This window comes from Thrips palmi, unplaced genomic scaffold (assembly GCF_012932325.1).
Source record: "Thrips palmi isolate BJ-2018 unplaced genomic scaffold, TpBJ-2018v1 HiC_scaffold_2, whole genome shotgun sequence".
NCBI lineage: Eukaryota > Metazoa > Arthropoda > Insecta > Thysanoptera > Thripidae > Thrips > Thrips palmi.
This window is the reverse complement of record NW_023144629.1, coordinates 6,133,441-6,151,649: the sequence shown is the minus strand read 5'-3', so window position 1 is coordinate 6,151,649 and position 18,209 is coordinate 6,133,441. Positions and strand designations below refer to the sequence as shown.

Here is an 18,209-nt window from a genome sequence, read left to right as displayed (position 1 = left end):
ATTTTGAAAGCAAGGAACACCATGGCACCTTTCAGACTCTACTTTCAGTGACTCATTGACTCTCTGCTTTTTTCCCCCAACTTTCGAGAAAACACTTTTAGTTATTTTCCTAGATATTTTATACTTGTCACCAACGTTAACTCCTGCCATTTGTTTCCCTTTCTTATTTTTCGGAAATTTATTTGATATTGTGAGGTTGGTGTCAGTGTTTTATTTTCGATGCCGCACTGTTTGTTTACATCTCCTCAAAATGCCGTAAATCCAACAAGCGGAATTTGATCAAATTGACGTGTATATTTAGTTAGTCATTCAAAGAAATTTCTACAGGCCATGGACGACTTCAATGCCAAAAAATCTAGGTGTGTTTCCACGTGATTCTGTCCCTACATTAGAGAATATTATAGAAAAGCTCCTAATGTAACCTCACCTGCCAGTTATATTTCAATGATCATTTCTATTAAATTATTTTATCTATTCTTTATGTTAACATGTTGAATACATATTTATGTTCCTTTAAGATATTTTTAATATGGTATTGTTTGCTGACAATGCAGGGCTCAAAAGTTCCGCCAAGATAAATACAGAGATCGGCACAAGAAGCATCCAGCAAGTGGGTCCCAGGGTGGGAAAAGTGTCGCCAAAAATGTTAACCAAGAGACTGTCTCAAAAGAGCCAGATAACAAAGCATTAAGCGATAGTGAAAATAGTGGTAAGAATCCTCCCATTTTTAGAACACGGCTCGCTCGTTTACTGATTTCAGTTAGAGGATGTGTCATCAAATCATATCAATTTCAATTCTTCTCTCAATGAATATAGAAAAGGAAGAAATGGATTCCAATCAACAAACATTTTCGAGGCGCAAGATGGTCAGTAATTGGGACAGGTATGAGGAGACAGTTGTGAACAGGTTTGAAGAAGAGGCTGAACCGACTGGAGCACTTTTTGAAGAACTTCTTTCAATGCCCATTTCAGGTTGAGTGTCTTTAAAATTTTTCTCATTCAAGAAACAAAATGTTTCATCCTTTAAAAACGTAATTTTGGTGTTGTACAGGTGGCCACCTTAAAATGAAACATGAGCATGAATGGGGAAAAGAGAAATCTGAGCTACAGATGCCATGGTTTCAATTAGACATCAAAGATGTTGAAAAGAACTTGGCAACAATGCCATTCCTTCTACGTCAGAACTTATCTTCCACTATTTTTACTGTAAGTAATTTATAATATTCGTGTTTTGTTCTTTTTGGCTTTTTTTTAATAGGTCAAATTTTTATCACATTTTTGTTCTGCAGGAAAGTCATCTGCAACGCATGACCACAAGAGCCAAACAAAATGCTGCCTCTTTAACAGATGTAAATGAAGGGATTCTGAAAATGCAAAGCCTGTGTGTCACTAGCACTTCAAAGAGTGCGGCATCTTCCCACAGCAAATCCACTGAAGATGAACTGGGCTCTAACAACCAAGCAGTAGAGTTGAAGAGAGGATCTGGAATTCAAGACAGTAATGATGTCTTGGAAAACGATGATTTAGATAGTTTGTTAGCTCTAGATGTAAGCTCTTCAAGTTCAGTTAATTTCAAACAACCTGGAAGTGATATTGATATGATTGAAAAAGGTATGTAATACCATCAATGTGGCCGAATTGACGGATTGATGGACATGATTTCTGATGTTTGAAAATTTTTTCAGATGACTCACTCTTAGACGAAACTGTGAAGAAAACACCTTTGAAGCAAGCGTCCCCTGTCTCTGCCCCTCAGACCACTACCCCTGCTGCACAGCCGTCTGTCTCTCTAGATGATTGGCTTGATTCTATTCTTGATGATTAAAGTTTTTTTGTATTTTCTGAGTTTTTGTCTTTTAACTTCACACCTTTCCATCAATATGGTGACAATTAAAGGAAACTGTTGGTAGAATTATGTAGCTTTTTTATTTATTATATTTACATACTAATTGAGAATTCTGTTCTATAGAAGAGATTAACTGATGATCATTTTTTGTAGTTTACATCTATGGAATGGATACTATGTACAAAACAGGTACTGATGTTCTAATTAAATTTGCATTACAAAAGAGAAAGTATTTTCTTACAAATAACATTAACTAGAAACATATCACATTATCATAACTTTTTTGCTTAACTTAATCACAGATGCGAATAGATTATCCAGCTTTCTGCATCACATGAATATAAAAGGCTGGATCTTCAACTTCTTCCAACTGTTTGAAGTCTGCGGAAATAATGTGTTCACTGCCGTAGGGGAAGACGCTGTCCACCATCTGGGTGAACCTCTTCAAACGGTGGGGGTAGTAGCACAGCCGGAATTCACTGTTTGAGAACAAAAACGAAACGATCCATCAGCACAAATTCATTGAAATGCACAAACAAAAACCGTTAGGGAAGGCGACCGGGCGCGATGGGTTGCCTACCCTGCCGGCGGGGCGAAACGCACCTGACTCCCTCCTCGATGCGGCGGCTGTCCTTGTCCTGGAGGTCGGACACGTCGATGAGGTAGTCCATGGTGACGATGGCCGGCTCGGTGCCCACGTACAGGATGGACGTCCTGATGTCCGTGGTGTGCTTGCAGTTGTAGTAGATGGACTTGGAGGGCGTGGAGCCGTTGTCCAGGATGTGGTCGAAGTTCCTGTGGTCGATGAGCAGCAGGCCGCCGGGCCGGACGCACTTCTCGAAGTTGGAGAGCGCGATTCTGCAAGGAATGAGAAAGGGACACATTAGCTTTCTCAGTTCCCGCCCCCAAAATGTTGCGCACACAATGCAAATTTTGGCGGGAATTTCTTACTTCTGCTCTTTCTGGTCGCCGGTGTTGTCCATCATGTGCGCGAACGAGTTGCCGAGGCAGATGACGGCGTCGAAGCCATCGCCGATGTGCTCGCTGATGTCGTCCGTCAGCGTCAGCCAGTTGGCCTCCTCGATCACTGCAAAGGAGTGCGTGCGCCCGTTAGAATCGCGGGTTCGATCCGCGACCAAATCATTGCTGCTTTTCGTCTTTTCGGTAGAAAGACTCACCCCAGTTGTCGAAGGCAGGGTCCCTGCGCCTCTCCCAGCGGGTCTTGAGGGCGTGCTTCAGCATTTTGTCGGACGCGTCGACGGACACCACCTGGAAGCCCTCCTCCAGCAGCATCACCGAGTCGATCCTGGAGTGGCGGACAAAAAAATAACGCGAAAGTGAGATTGTTTCAAAACGAGTAAACTTGTACCTCAGTGTGCACTGCGTGTGTACAGTGTACCCACCCGGTGCCGGCAGCCACGTCCAGGATCCTGCGGCAGCCCTGCCGCCGGAGCAGGCCGACGAGGAAGTCCTTGTAGTGGCGCGTGCGGGACTTCTTGTCCCCGATGAACACCTCCCACACCTTGGCGGCACGCCCGTCGGCGTACTGGTCGCGCACGCCCTCCACGGGCAGCCCCAGGGAGCGGGTGCGGAACACGCCGTCAGCCATGTCTGCAAGCAGCAAGGACGCTCGGTCAGGCGCGGATCCAGGATGGGGGAAAAGGGGGGGGGGGGTGTACAGTGGGCCAGAATGCCGGAGGCGCCGGCGGCCAAAACTCTAGACGCGGTTTGACGTGTGTGGCCCCACCAACGGATTCCTCGTTTGGAGAGAAATTATGACGTCATTAAGTCAATCGACTGCCTCGTGAGTGTTTCGTGTTCTTTGGGTATTCGCGCGAGTCCACGGTTTCTGCTTTTTTAAAAAAAAAGTTGTTGTTTCTGTTGTTTTTGTTGTTGTTGTTGTTGTTGTTGTTGTTCAGACTGAGCAAGAATGACTGTCACATGTGTGGATAAGGAACCTGCACACGCGGCCGAGGTACGGCAAATAACCGAGATGGCTGCAAGTGTGCATGCGATTCCTTATCTCCATCTCCTTGACATCGTATCAGGCGAGAATGGCAAACCGAGATTGGTGTTGTTTTTGTTTTTCCGCCCGATCGGTCTTACGGCGAAGGGCGGGGTTCGAACAATTGCTTCACGCCTTGGTATGGCGATAGCGTGACGACACAATGGCAGTGAGTACACTGGGTGACAGCGGGGTTATCGTCGATTCTAGTTGCTAACTCACGACACCCCTCACGCGACCTTGCACAGAAAAACGAAATGAGGGCCGTGCGGGGATTCGAACCCGCGCCCCGCGCAAATGGGGTGCGGCGCAAGGAAATCGGCGTGCCTTGAAAATAAGATAGTTATGGCGTGACACTGATAAAGGCAGGGCGCCCGACGAGCGGCGAATCGTCCTCGAGAGCCACGAGGAAAACCGTCAAGCACCTGGTGCCAGGCGAATCCACACAGAGACACACACACACACACACACACACACACACACACACACACACACACACACACACACACACACACACACATCACACGCGCCACGTCCCTTTCTCGATGTGTTGAGCCTGGCGCTGCCTTGCGTCGATCGAAGGAAGTCCGGCGGGCTGCATTCGGCCTTACCTTGCGAAAGTGATTTGTCGTCGGGGTCGGCAGAGAGGTCTCCTTCCTCGGCGGCGTCTGTCGGATCGGGGCGCTGCGGTCTGAGTCTGCGGGCCCCGGCCGGCGCGGGGCTTCTTATGAGTTCCTCTACGGCCGGCGTGCCTTGGGCGCGCCCCTCCCCTCCCCTCCCCGCCCCGCCGCCTTGTTTTGACAGCATGACAACACAGAGCGCGCCCCGCTACGCCCCGCTAGCCGCGCGCCGCGCCGAAACGCCCAAACCGGCACCAGCACACTCATTCCGAGAGTCGTTCTGTCTCTCTCGCACTCGCGGGGCGTCCCGTACAGGTGCGAGAGAGACAGAGCGACGAAAACGACCCTCGGGATCGGTGCGGCCGCGAAATAAAAAGCGCACGGCGCGCCACTGTTGTGTTGATGAGATAACGCGCGTGTCACGTCCCGATTAAGGCATCGCCACGCACTGCCACCTCGCGATACAATGATAAAATCAAACCAACGAAATCGGGAAGGCTTCTCGGCGCGCGAGTGACCTGGATGACGGGACACTTTCCGTGTGTCAGAGTGTGAGTGAAGGGACGGCAGAGCGCTTCGCAGAGCCAGCTGCAGTTGAAGGGCGATACCGTCATCGTGACGTCAGCGTGTCTTCCGGCGGCTGCCATTGGTCGGCCGCAGGCCAATCGGAGGTCGCGGAAGCAGAGCGCCGGCCGGGGCGGGGCGGGCTTCCCGCTGTGCCCCGGCACGGACGGGCCACACGGAGGGGGCACACTGTAACCCCAAGTTGCCTCATCTCATCATCTGGTGCAGGCTCACGTGCCAACGGTCGCGTTCGGCTGTGTGATGCAAAATCCAAAACTGTCGATAGTATTGAGTCGCCGCGATATTGATATGATTGACTGCAGACACTTCCGAGAGTCGTTTATGCCGTTTGTTGATTGACCGCTGTCTCTTTCGCACCTACGGTGAGGCGCCCCATGAGTGCGAGAGAGACCGCGCGACGAAGATGACTCTCGGAATCAGTGTGCTTGTTTGTCTGTGCGGGGTGTTGTGGACATAGGACCGCGTGTGTCGTCGTTCTCTCTCTCTCCTACGCCACTACGTAACGCCCCAATGGGTGCGAGAGAGACAGAGCGACGAAACCGCGGTTCGCAGTCGTTCTGATGGGTAGTATTGCGAAGCGCGGCCTGGTGCCTTGCGGGGTGCGGGCGTCCCGGACCGGAGGGCGTGCAGGTGGGGGAGGATGGGGCGACGCAGGAAGGGGTACAGAAGGGGTGGAGGATGCGGCTGCGAAATCCACAGGGGTGGGGGTTGAGGAAGTGGGTAGGGGCGGGGGTCGACTCAATGTCACCATAAGTAGGCAACATTTCAGGAGCGGCGACGGGCTTGCCGCCTCCTGGCCCCCCTGCCCCCCGCCCCTGTCCCCGCCCCTGGCCCGGCGGGCGACTGGCGCCTTGCACGGGCTGCGCGCTGCGCACAGGAGTACGTTGGGCTGCCCGCCCGTCAGGCGTCAGGCGCGCCATCCTACGCCATCCCAGTGACACGGGGGAACGAAAGAGTCGCTTCACTAGCCGCACCGCGGTTCCCACGACCCACCGAAGTTGCTGGTGGTCTTCCCTGTTGTTGTTGTTGTTTGAGAATGCGCCGTGTTGACATCTTTTATTTTATCCTTATGGTTCACACGGCAGAGGTGCGAGTTCAAGAATAATTTTGCCGCAAATCGCATCTTATTATCATAATTATCGAGGCCGTTAGATTGGTCCGGTTGATCACCGTGTCCAAAAAAAATGTTTCTGTTTGAGAGAGGGCCAAAAGTACGTACGCAAATGACGTAAACAAAGCTAACTTTAATAGGATTACGAGGTAGGTCCCTAACAGTGTCGTCGTCGGCGACCTTCACTCTTCCTCTTCCTCTTCTCCCACGTCCGTGGAGGCGGCGGACGTCGTCCTGGCCGTCGTGGTGGTGGTGGTCGTGGTGGCGGCCGCCAGGGTGGCGTTGACGGGGTGCTCGGCGGGGATCTCGTCGTACTCCTCGGGCGCGGGGGTGATGGCCACGGGCACGCCGACGGCGATGCCCGACCCGTCCTCGGGCTTCACCACCTTGACGCCGTCCGCGCCCACCCGGATACAGTCGAAGGTCATCTGCGGGCCGGAAGGTCCCGGACAGGACAGCGCAGTGGCGTCAGCGGGTCTCAGACAACGGGGTGCAGTAAAGGTGCAGTGGACCAAAAGACTGGCGGAGGCGGCCAAAACCCTAGACGCGTTTTGAGCTCCAGCGGTCTTCTGGCCCACTGTACGCTGATCCAGAGCCAGCCTGAGGGAGTGCCAAAGCTGCACTTTTTTGCTTACTTACAAAGTGCTGCTTTTTGCCTTCCTCTCAGGCGGCTCTCCAGGGGCCAAGGGGGTCAAATGTCTCCATTGCCCCCCCCCCCCCGCCCCTTTCCTCCTCCGAGATCCTGGCCCGTGCGCTTTTAGCACTCACTTGCCGGTTCGCCTAATTGCTGTTACCTGGAAGGCCTGCGAGTCCTGCCACTTGGCCTCCATGTCGACGCAGGCGTGCACGTTCCTGCCCACGAAGTACACGTTGCTGAGGCGCACGCACAGCTTGGCGCCCGTCACCCGCGGCACGGACACGCACAGCGGCCGGGGGTTCTTGGCTGCGGAAGATGGAAGTCGCGGGTTCAAACACCGGCCATGTAGGTACGAATTTAACCGCAAAAAAAAATTAAAACAGTAAAATTGCTGAAATGAGATACCCGAGATGGTGTTCTTGTAGAGGACGCGGTCGTTGAAGGACAGCGCCATGGCGAAGGCGAAGTCGTCGGGGTCGTAGGTGATGTTGATGCAGCCGCGCTGCCGGGGCGCGAAGTTGATGAGGCTCTGCATCACGAACCCGGAGCAGCAGCTGCACTGGCCGTCGGCGCACTCGCAGGGCCGCCGCGGCGCGCGCGCGGACGCGCCACCTGTCGAACGTCAACGTGTCCGTGAATACACATCCGCGCGCGGGCAGGGGCGCACACCGGCGGCCAAAATTCTAGACGCGTTTGGAGCTCCATAGTCCTGACACTAAGTAAGCTGACCTCTGGCGAAGGCGACGGCGTCGTCCTCGAACTCGACGTCGGGGTACTCGAAGTCGGCGTCGTGCAGCACTGCGCAGTGCGCCAGGGCCAGGGCGTAGAGCGTCAGCACCGCCAGCGAGCGCCCCATCCTGGTCCTTGTTCCGCCTGCAGTCCCCCCGGTGCACTTCCCTGCAGTCCCCTGATTCACCCGGCAATCACTCCGGGGCGTTACTGCACCGTAAACACTGGGAATCCGGAGGTGCCCGAGGGTTCACTGACCCGCTCCGTCTCGCGTCAGTCGTCCGCGCGCGCAGCACGCAGCAGGGTCACTGGGAGTGTCCTCGGCCTGCAGCAGCCTGGCAGCAGCCTCACGGTGAAGCCTTCAGCCCGGTCAGCAGCCACCAGGACCAACCAGGACTAACCAGGACCGGACTGGAACTTAGCGGGACACTCGCCATGTGCCCTCCTGCCAGTCTGTCCGTCTGTCCGTCCGTCCACCTGTCTGCTTCTTGTCTGCCTGTCTGTCTGTCCGTCCGCCTGTCCGTCTGCCTGTCTGTCCACGCCCGGCCTGGCCGGCGAGGTGATGCCTCCGAGCACTCCGTGCCACTCCGTGTGCGGCCACGTCAACTTCCAGTGTCGCGTCGAGGCTTGAATGACCCGCGCACCGTATCTTTACGAGTGTCCGCGACACGACGCGCTCCGTCTACTCCGTCTAGTCGTGCATGTTCGGCCATGTTCGGGCGCGCGGCCCGTTCGCCGCACAGGAAGCAGAAGGAAGCAGAAGGAAACAATCGAAACACTCGGCATGTGGTTTGTTTAATGTTCCAAGGACCGAGCTGTTGACACTCGTGAACGTCGGCGACAAGCTCCGATTGATTAATTTAACTACAAACTAGAATCACATGTAGGAACGCCGGGTCGCTGCCTCCACGCCTTCCTAAGCTGGTGCTAAGTTGTTTCGCAACTGAATAAGTTAACTAGCGGCGAGTCGCGGGTAAGGTACACCACCTCTAACAAGCCAGGCACACACACAGACACACAGAGGGACACACACTCACGCACACAGAGAGGAGTGGAGAAAGCATCGGGCAAGGAACAAACCGCAAATAACTAGGAACTGGCGTAAAAATAAGCGGGCGTCGGGCGTCCCCAGTGCCCAGTGCCTGTGATGACAGAGGGGCCGACAGGGGCTCAACGCCCAACAAACGTCTTTAGCCTGCCCCGGCGGGCCACGGCAGGCCGGGGTCGCTGCCCCCGGCGCCCCCCTGGGGCACCGCCTGGGGCACCGCCTCGGGCACCGCCTCGGGCACCGTGGGGGGCGTCCGTCACGTTGACAAAGTCTTGATGGCCTGGCCACTGCACTGTCTGTCCACTGTCCACCCAGGGGTGGCGGGGCGGGGGTCGTCCCGCCCCAGACACGCCGGCCGGAAGCGGGCCGGAGGCGGGCCGGAAGTGGACCCGAAGTTGGCCTAGGCCTCCGGGGCGCCCCTCGTCCCCAGGACCAGGTCGGGGCAGATGGCCGGGCTGAGGCGGCCCCGGGCGCGGCCCTCGGAGGCCACGACGGTGGTGGGGGTGCCGGGGAAGAGGTCGCCGTCACCCTCCGCGTCCGAGGACGACGACGACGACGAGTCCGACGGCGGCGGCGCCCCGGACGCGAGCACGCGGAAGCCGAGGCCCAGGTGGCCCAGGTGGCCGTACTCGCTGCCCACGGCGCCCAGCGCGCCGGCCGGCGGGTGGCGGCGGCGGTGGCGGTGTAGGGCGTGGCCGCGGCACTGGCCGCCGCCGCCCTTGCCGCACCGGGGGCCGTGGGGGTGGTGGCGCGACGCCCGCCGCCTCACCGACCACGCCAAATTGGGCAGCAGCCCCGCCAGCGTGTCCTGCAGGCACATCCACATCCAGAGGGTCAGCAGGCGGCTAAAACACTAGACGCGTTTTCAGCTCCACAGTCGCTGAATGGGACTCGAACCGAACGTGTGACCCCACCAATGGATTGCTCTCCGAACGAGGAATCCATTGGTGGGGTCACACGCTCGGTTCGAGTTCTGTTTAGCGACTCTGGAGCTCAAAACGCGTCCAGAGTTTTGACAGCCTCCCCGACGGCAGCAGCGGCATGGCGCCCGGCCGGTAGGCAGTCCGCGCGCAGCTGCGTCGTGCGGGACGGCCTACCCGGCATCGAGCGGCGCTCGGCGCGCTGACCGCCCCAAGAGCCCAAGGGCCACTTCGCTCCTCGCCCCGTCAATTTGAGAGATTTCCCATTTCCGGCGGGTCGATACCTCGGCCCTCCGCCTTACCTTCCCCGCCTGCCGGAACTTCCTGCTCATGAGCTGGTACAGGATGGGGTTGACGGTGGCCGACACGTAGTGCAGCACGCCCGACACGTACGTGAGGCCGTCGAAGAGGCCGGGCCCCACGGCGCCGCCGGCGTGGATGGCGACGAGCCGCTGCGCGTGGAAGGGCGCCCAGCACAAGAAGAAGGCCGTCACCACGGCCGCTGCAACAGGGCAACCAACCGACGGGCGGGTCAGGCCTCAGGGGGTGGGGGTGGGGCGCATGCCGGAAGGACGGGGAGCCGCGCTGCCGCGCTCAGTTTTCGAGTTTGGGAGACAAATTGGCCGGGCTTACGGGAGGGCCGCCGAGCGCTTCGCTTCCGCGTTCGCTCCGCGGTCCTCACAGTGAGCCAGAAGCCGGGTGGAGGCGGCCAAAATTCTGGACGCGTTTTGTGCCTCCCGAACGAAAGCACTAGACGGGGTCCTTGGTCCTTGAGGCGCTCGTTCCGTTATTTTCGCGTTGAGAGCGCATCCCTGACTCGAGGAACGCGAACGAACGGTCTTCGCGCGGCGAAGCGTATGCCAAGTTCGAGGGGTACTCGTCCCTGTTGCCGACGAGAAGTCCCTCCCGAGGCCTCTCTATTTCCGCCAGGCCTTTCTTTCAGGGCGGGGGCGCTGGGGCGGCAAGGCTGGCGGCAAGGCCGCGTCCTTAGCGGTCTCCCTGTGTCGAGCAGCCTCCGCGTGCGTGCCGCGTGCCGCGTGCCGAGGCAGATCGGGCGCGCTTTTTATGAATTGCCTCGCCATGCTAAGCAGCGAGGCGGCGAGGCAGTGAGGCAGCGAAGCAGCGCGCCTCTCACGTGGAGTGCCTTATTGTGTTCGCCGCCCGGGATGGCGGAGGGGAGGGGGAGGGGGACACTTCCGCACGCGTGGCAGACGAGGACCCGGAACCGGCGCCGAAACAGCAGGGGAAGTTGATGCAAAGCACCGTCCGCGTGTTCGCCCTGTTCGCCCTGTTCCTCCAAGGTCCCCCAGTTTAGGCCTCATGTATCCGCCGCCCCCGTTCCCTCCCCGTCTCTCCCAATTATCGCAGTTGTAGTTCCTTGGGGGTAAGGTGACGTCACCGCGGGTCGCGCGGAGGGAGAGAGAGGTGTTGCGTTTCGCGGTGTCGTGTCGCCGTGTGGGTGGCTCCTGCTCGCTCCGGCTCGTGCGGGACTCCGCCACGCCATGCCACGCCATGCCCGGACTGCCTCTGCCATGCTCTGCCAGGGACCCCTGATTTCGATGCAGCAAATGGCGGCCGCGCTGCTCCAAAGCACTCCAAAGCACTCCAAAGCTCCAAACTGTCCTTCCGCTCCACTGGGCGCTCCACTCCACTGGGCCCCGCGGAAACATTCCGGCCAATTCCGGCCGTGTCTGCGGGTAATGCCTGCCGGTTCAAGGCTGCGCCCCCTTGTCCGCGGACAGGCAGCCAGGCAGGCAGCCAGGCAAGCCTCGAGCATGCAAAGCAGAGGCTCGTCCGTCGCCCTGGCCAGGCCGTCCCACAGTGGGTCGGAGGACCGGCGCCGGCGGCCAAAACCCTAGACGCGTTTTGAGCTCGAACCGAGCGTGTGACCCCACCAATGGATTCCTCGTTCGGAGAGCAATCCATTGGTGGGGTCACACGTTCGGCTCGAGTCCCATTTAGCGACTCTGGAGCTCAAAACGCGTCTAGAGTTTTGGCGGCCGGGCCTTCTGCCCCACTGTGCCCCTGGTCTCCCTTGCTCCGCGCCACTGGTAATTTCTCTGCTTACGGACGCGCCCCGCCCCGACCCTCCGACCCCGCGCCGCGTAGCGCCGCGCCGTCCGCGCGGGAGGGGGAGGGGGAGGGGGAGTGCCGTGGGAAGTCGGCGACAAAGTCGCAGCGTGGCCCGGCGGAGTCGCTCAGCGCGGAGCCGCGGCCCGGGTTCAAATACCCTGCACACACTCACCCAGCATCTTGATGACCCTCTTCTTGGCGGCGACGTGGCGCAGCGACGACGGCGTGCTGTGGCCGACGGCCTCCTTGCGCTGCCGGTGCAGCCGGCTGGCGATCAGCGCGTACAGCACGCACATCAGGGTCATGGGGGCGGCGAAGAACACCAGCGTGGCGGCCTCGAACGAGTGCGACAGCAGCACGCGCACCTGCGCGCACAGGGGCACCTGGCGGCCCAGGATGTCGGTCACCATCACGCCGAACTGCATCGCCTGCAACAGCGGGGCGTACGTCGCGTGGTACAGTGTAAAGGCGCCCCAGCCCCGTCGCGTCTCGGCGCCGCCCTTCGCCTTCGCCCTGCCGACGGGGCGCCCATCATTATCACGTCAATGGCCGCACAATGGAACGACTTTCACATTCAGACTCGCAGTCTCCATTACATTCATATTCAGCAGGCCCACCTTGGCGAACGCGAGAGTAGGCCGCCCCGCCGAACAGCAGTCAGCCAAGTTGCACTCCAGCCTCAGCCCGCTTACCTGGATGCCGGCGCAGAGCAGCGCGGCCGCCCACACCCCGGCGATGACCTTGAAGACGCGGTGGCGCCGCGAGGGCGCCTGCGCGCGCGTGGCCGTCTGGAAGGGCTTGCAGATGGCGAGGTAGCGCTCCACCGTGAAGGCCGTGATGGTGAGCACGGAGGCGTTGGCCGACGTCTCCGCGGCCAGGCCCCGCAGCACGCAGAAGGCGCCGCCGAACGGGTAGGGGTAGCGGATCCAGATGGAGTACACCTCCTGGGGCAGCCCGGACAGCAGCAGCAGCAGGTCGCTCACAGCCAGGCTCATCTGCAACGTTCGTTAGAAGATGGACTCCCAGTATGGCTCGCTGTCTCTCTCGCACCCTCGCGGGCCGCTCCATGAGCGCGAGAGAGACGGGCGCAGTCACTGTCACCGTTTGAGAAAAGCAAAAGTGGAGCGGACGCCGGGACTCGAACCCTCGACCTACCAGGTAGTAGTTGGTGGGCGTGTGCATGCATCGGCAACGCCAGATGACAATGACGGTGACCACGTTGCCGGCCACGCCGGTGACGAAGATGGCCACGTAGATGACGGTGACGGGCACCACGATGGCCAGCGCGTCCCTCTTGGGCGGGAATTGCGGCACCCAGGCGGACGTGGCGTTCGCCTCCATGACCCCCGCGAGCTGCGACACGGACGCACGGCCCGCGGCGACCCTGCGGCAGGCAGACGGGCCTCCTTGACGTGCGCCACAGACTGATTCCGAGAGGCGTTTTCGTCGCTCTGTCTCCCTCGCTCTGTAGGGGCGTCCCGTGCAGGTGCGAGAGAGACAGCGCGACGAAATGGACTCTGCTGCGCGGCGCGGTGCGGCGCGGTGCGGGACGCATGTTGGTCCTGGCGACAAGGCAATCAACGGCGACCGTGTCCCTCGCCTTGCGGCGCTCCTTCTCCTTCGCATCCTTCACTACTTATTCGCGGCGGGGGCAGCCAGAGCGTCGCGCTGTCTCTCTCGCACCCTTGCGGGACGCTCCATGAGTGCGAGAGAGACAGAGCGACGAAACGATTGGTTCGGCTGCACCGGCGGCTAGCTCGGGGCTCGGGATGTGGCCGCCGTGGTCCGTCCGCGCCTTGGTCGCCTAGGCCCTGCGGACCGACGGATGGTCGGCCCCGCCACCGTCGCGCCGTCACCCCGCCGTCCATTTAAATCGAGTTGTTGTTTTTTATCGGCAAGGCTGCCGCGCTGCCGCCGGCCCTCTGACCCTCAGCCGCGCCGCCCGCCCCTCGGCCTGGACCGGCTCGCGCCCGCTTGTGCCGCCCGGCGCTGCCAACACAAACTCGGCCAGCTCCGCCAGCTCCATGACGTCGCAGCTAGCCGCCCCGCCCCGCCCCGCCCACTGCACGCCGATAGAGGGATGGGATGCACGTCGGTCGCGCCGTGCCATGCCGTGCCCCTCAAAATAGACCTCGTCCTGTTCCCTTTCCTGCTCGGCCGTGCCTATGGGGTGGCGGCGTGCCTCGGGCGTTCCTAAGGGGCGAGGGCGTTGGTGCCTTGGGCTTCCTGGGGCGTTCCTCAGGGGCGGGGGCGTGCCTGAGGCGTGCATCAGGCGTTGGGGCGTGCCTCGGGCGTTCCTGGAGCGTAACTGAAGCGTGCCTGGGGCGTGCCTGGGGCGTGCCTCGGGCGCTCTGGGGCGTGCATCGGGCGTTCCTGGGGCGTGCCTCGGGCGTGCCTCGGGCGTTCCTGGGCGGTAACCGAGGCGTGCCCGGGGCGTGCTTCATCGGCGTTTGCTCGAGCTGGACTTGGGGTGGGGCGCCACTAGGGCGGCACGCTGCACAGTGTGATAGCATCGGCCTGACTCGGCGCCGACTGCGCCGCGCTCGGTGTCCGCCATGTCCACCATGTCCACCTCGTTAGGCGGATGATTGGAGAGTGCTCCCCCTCCCTGAACACGCCCCTGCCCCCGCACCACTATCTACTTCATCCGCGACATTGGCGTTGACCGAGGGGCGGCGCGCCGCTCTGTGACACGGCGGTGTGACCAGAGCCGCGCCATCCGTGACAGCGTGACAGCGTGACGCGGTGCTGTGACCGTAGCCGCGCGTGGCGTGCGTGCGTCGTCGCGTCGCGTCGCGGTGACACAATGCAGATTCCTGGGACGTTTTCGGTCTGGCCCAAATGGCCCTCTGATAGCCAGTCCGTGGCGCCCTGGCCTGGCCTGGCCCCTCGCGCTGCCGAGCGAGCGATTCCGAACCGCTCCATCTCTGTCGCACCCTTCTGAGACCCCACGAGTGCGACGGAGAGCGACAGAGCGATCCTTCGGGATCGCTCGCCTGTTTGCACTCGGGGAGCGGAATGCCGAATCGAATGGTGCCTTGCCTGCGGCGGTAAGGCCCTGCACGCGTTTCCGCGCCGCGCGTTCTCACGCGGATTCCCAGGAGCGCGGGAGGGAGAGGGAGGGAGAGGAGGCTCATGAGCAGCACGGCCCGACCGCAGCAAACGAACCGACCAACAGACCAGGCAGCCATACGCTTATGGTTTATAGCTTGCCTTCGCGTGCCTTCGCATTCCGACGGCCACGCGCGCCACGCGCCTATGCGGACTTCCCCGCGGTACATGGCACATTTCGTCGCTCTGTCTCTCTCGCGCCCCTCCGAAACGCCCCACGAGTGCGACGGAGACAGTGGAGCGACCGACCGATGGAGGACCGTGGGTATGACGTCCGGCGCTGGTTCGACGGCGACCTCTATGACGGCCTGCAGAGCAGACTGATTCCGAGAGTCGTTTTCGTCGCCCTGTCTCTCTCGCACCTCTACGGGACGCGCCATGAGTGCGAGAGAGACAGCGAGTGTGCTGGCGGGCTGGCGGCAGCGCGGGCCCAACGCGGATAGCTCACGTCGCCGACGTTGGCCCACGCCGGTCCTTGCCGGTTCATGATTCCGGTGTAGTGGCGGCCGGGAGGCAAGGAGGCAAGCCGGGAGGCAAAAACACGTTGATGAGGTGCGGAAAAAAATGAGCAAGGACGGAGCGACGCTCGTTCGTGACCCGGGTGTCAATCGGCGGGCATTAATCCACACGGAACCAAGCAGACTAAGCAGCATCGCCGGGATTACCTAAAGGCGAGCCCGCGGCGTTGGTCTAGGGATGGCGGGCATCCGGCGCCGACCACCCCCACCCCACCCTCCCGGTGGGCGGCGGGGGCGGCGGGGGCGGCGGGGGCGGGGCGGTGGCAGGGCGCCAGCAATATTTCGCGCCATTTGTCGGCAGTTTGGCTTTGACTGATTGGGCGAGTGGTAATCGGGTGTCGAGTCGCTATAACCGCCAGCCAGCCGTACCGCCAGGCCGCCCAGCCATGCAGCGAGTCCCGAAGCGGACCCGAAGCGGCGCCTGCACACTGATTCCGAGCGCCGTTTTCGTCGCTCTGTCTCTCTCTCTCTCTTGCACTGATGCGGCGTCGGCTACAGGAGCGAGAGAGGCGGAGCGACGAAAACGACCCTCGGAATCAGTCTGCTGGCCTCACTTCGCCAGAAGCAGGCGTCATGATTTCTTGTTACTTTGTTTCCTCCGGGGTTTTCCCCCTTCCATGAAGTGGCGACAATTTTAACCGCCCAGAACTTGGGCTCGTCGAGGCGCGGCAAATCCTCAGCCGGCGCGGCTGGCGCCCTCGGCCGCCCTGCCGGAGCTCCCAGCACGCCCTTTTTAAAAACGTCGCCAGGAGGGGGAAATCCCTGGAGGGAACAAAATAATAAGAAAACATGACGCCTGCTCGGCGAAGTGAGGCTGCTCAAATTCGGAGCAAAGCGGCCAAAGCCGCGTTGACGGCGTGCTGGTGGGGCGGGGCGGGGCGGGCCACCACGCGGGGGGAATGCCAGATGGGGCCGGGAGAATAACTAGCAGCGCGCCTTAAGGACGGCCCCCTCTCCAGCCGCCTCCGTCTCTCTCGCACTCGTGGAGCTCAGAGGGTGCGAGAGAGACAGAGCGGCCATTTTCTGACAAAGCGGCGCGCTCCGGGAGGGGCCGACGGGGCCCACGGGGCCGACGGGGCCGACAGCGGCGCATCAATGAATGATCCGTCAGCCGTGCGGCACCCTTGCGGCCTGCAGGGCGATTCGCTCTGTCTCTCTCGCACTCATGGGGCGTTCCGCGTAGGTGCGAGAGAGACAGAGCGAGTCTGCTTCGCGGCGCGGCGTGGCGGGGTGGTGGCATTAGGATTGACGCCCAGCCCCAACCCCGAACCTGCCCGAACCCTGAACCCCGCCCATTTCTTATACCACTCCCTTTCCTTCCAAGTTTTCGCCACTTCCCAAACGCCCATCCACAACCTTTCTTGCCTTTTTTTTCTTTTTCCTGTAGCGCCCTGAAAAAGCGGGCGAACGGTCGGAACCGACTCCAGAAAGGCGGAGCGACGCGCAGGAATGGAGATAAAAGCAACAAGGGACAAACGGACAAACGGAAGGGGAGATAATGACACACGCCTCTGCCACCCTTGTGTCTGAACCGCGTATTCGTACGCATGTGTGTGTGCGTGTGAGCGCGTTTCTGGGTTCTATTTTCGGGTAGGTTGGCTACCTTTTCCTATGCCTACATGTGTGTATGCATTATCTGGTTTGTGGTTTATGCATATGCACATTATGCGTGTACTGTATACATACATGCATACATACGTGTGAATGTCCGTGCATGTGTGTCTGTCTGTCTGTCTAACGTGCCGCTTGAGTATGCATGTCTATATGTGTATGCGTGTGAGTCGGCGTGAGTGTGAGCAGGAGGTCGAGTGGGTGTGTGGGTGTGGGTGCGTCGGTGTGAGTACCGTCGGTGCACGCCGGTTCTGCATCTCGTTAGCGGTGACAGTGGCGCGGCGGCGTGCCCCTCTGCTTCTCTGCTTCCCGGTCTTCCCTTGTCAGAGCGTGATCAAAGCACCGAAGGCGCGCGACGGCGATGGAGATGAGATTTGGCCAACGAAAATCCACACTCTGCAAGTGAAGGTGAAGGTGCAGCCCACAAACAAGGGACATTGGACAACGTCCAACGCTCGGATGAAGTCGCATGCGCCCTTGCTTTTTTGATGGGAGTGAGTAGGAGTACTCGGGCGTTTGGTCGCTGTCTCCTGGAGACAGAGCGACAACACTGCCGATCGAAATCACATCAGCGGCAGCCCCATCGCCCAAAAAACTGACTGACCTGTTCACCGGGTGCAGGCGGTGCAGCAGGCGGTCCCGAGGGCGGGCCTAGGTCCCGGCCGGGGTCCGCCGGCTCCCCATGTCGGCAAGCTCGTCTCCTCGACCTTCTCCGCCGCGGGGCGCGGGGTTCACGCCGGCGCAACCGGAGTCTCGGGCCGGCTCTACGGCGACGACGGCGTCCTGGCGGTCCTGGAGGGGCGTCCGTCGGGGCGAGTCGCGGTCGCGGCCAAGCACGGCGGGGACGGCGGGGAGCGCTCGCGGCCGGCAGCTGCACCCCGTGCCATATTGCGCGCGATTGCCGTGCGGGGGCCTCGGGGGCACCTCTCTGGGGCCTCGAGTGGGACGCGGCGGCGGCGGCGGCGGCGAGGTGGCCGCGGGGGCTTCCCTCCCCCCTCCTCCCCCTTTCCCCCGCTACCCCTTCCGCGCGCCTTCCGGGGGCGGCGGCGGCGGTTCGCGCGCCCGACCTAACCTAACCTGACCGAACCTCCTCCCAAGTGTGCCGCCGTATGTCGCTCGTCGCGGTTTGGAGTCGGTGCCGTCGGAGCTGAGGCACTGCAGAACCAGAGTCCTATTCAACACGCCCCATGAGTGCGACAGAGACAGCGCGACGAGAAATACTCTCGGAATCAGTCTGCAGTCTGCAGGCGGCTAAGGCAGCTGGATCGAAAAGCGCCGCGTTTGAATCTCGCGCCGCGGTGCGGAGCGCTCCAAACCGAAAGAAGTGAGTCAAACGCGCTGTTGTGTCAATGCTTTAAATTCATATTCCCGGCCCCGCTGTAAAGGTGCGCCGAA

The 18,209-nt window shown here is 60.3% G+C and overlaps 4 protein-coding genes across 5 annotated transcripts; 1 reads left to right on the top strand and 3 right to left on the bottom strand.

The window, feature by feature from the left end:
* Positions 1-198: 198 nt before the first annotated feature.
* LOC117647127 (cell death regulator Aven-like) lies at positions 199-1,846 on the top strand. Its single transcript, XM_034388666.1, has 6 exons — positions 199-359; positions 555-709; positions 817-972; positions 1,052-1,206; positions 1,290-1,611; positions 1,686-1,846. The coding sequence occupies exons 1-6, from the start codon at positions 331-333 to the stop codon at positions 1,823-1,825; spliced, it is 957 nt and encodes a 318-aa protein (XP_034244557.1). The 5' UTR covers positions 199-330; the 3' UTR covers positions 1,826-1,846.
* Positions 1,847-2,031: 185 nt separating this feature from the next.
* On the bottom strand, positions 2,032-4,609 carry LOC117647128 (glycine N-methyltransferase). The gene is made up of 6 exons (XM_034388667.1): positions 4,463-4,609; positions 3,250-3,457; positions 3,025-3,152; positions 2,798-2,933; positions 2,450-2,704; positions 2,032-2,325 (listed from the first exon to the last, which is right to left on the bottom strand). The coding sequence occupies exons 2-6, from the start codon at positions 3,453-3,455 to the stop codon at positions 2,160-2,162; spliced, it is 891 nt and encodes a 296-aa protein (XP_034244558.1). The 5' UTR covers positions 3,456-3,457; positions 4,463-4,609; the 3' UTR covers positions 2,032-2,159.
* Positions 4,610-6,201: 1,592 nt separating this feature from the next.
* LOC117646908 lies at positions 6,202-8,782 on the bottom strand. 2 transcript variants are annotated; one of them, XM_034388227.1, is made up of 5 exons: positions 7,792-8,782; positions 7,534-7,711; positions 7,210-7,416; positions 6,962-7,110; positions 6,202-6,595 (listed from the first exon to the last, which is right to left on the bottom strand). In XM_034388227.1, the coding sequence occupies exons 2-5, from the start codon at positions 7,658-7,660 to the stop codon at positions 6,350-6,352; spliced, it is 729 nt and encodes a 242-aa protein (XP_034244118.1). In that variant the 5' UTR covers positions 7,661-7,711; positions 7,792-8,782; the 3' UTR covers positions 6,202-6,349. The 2 variants fall into 2 exon arrangements, with proteins under 2 accessions (XP_034244118.1, XP_034244117.1); XM_034388226.1 differs by having other exon boundaries at positions 6,203-6,595; positions 7,534-8,781.
* LOC117647435 (pyrokinin-1 receptor-like) lies at positions 8,623-17,673 on the bottom strand. Its single transcript, XM_034389177.1, has 7 exons — positions 17,419-17,673; positions 12,730-12,958; positions 12,267-12,569; positions 11,747-12,002; positions 9,804-10,003; positions 9,304-9,389; positions 8,623-8,629 (listed from the first exon to the last, which is right to left on the bottom strand). Exons 2-7 carry the CDS (start codon positions 12,913-12,915, stop codon positions 8,623-8,625), a joined length of 1,038 nt encoding a protein of 345 aa, XP_034245068.1. The 5' UTR covers positions 12,916-12,958; positions 17,419-17,673.
* Between the last annotated feature and the right edge of the window lie 536 nt (positions 17,674-18,209).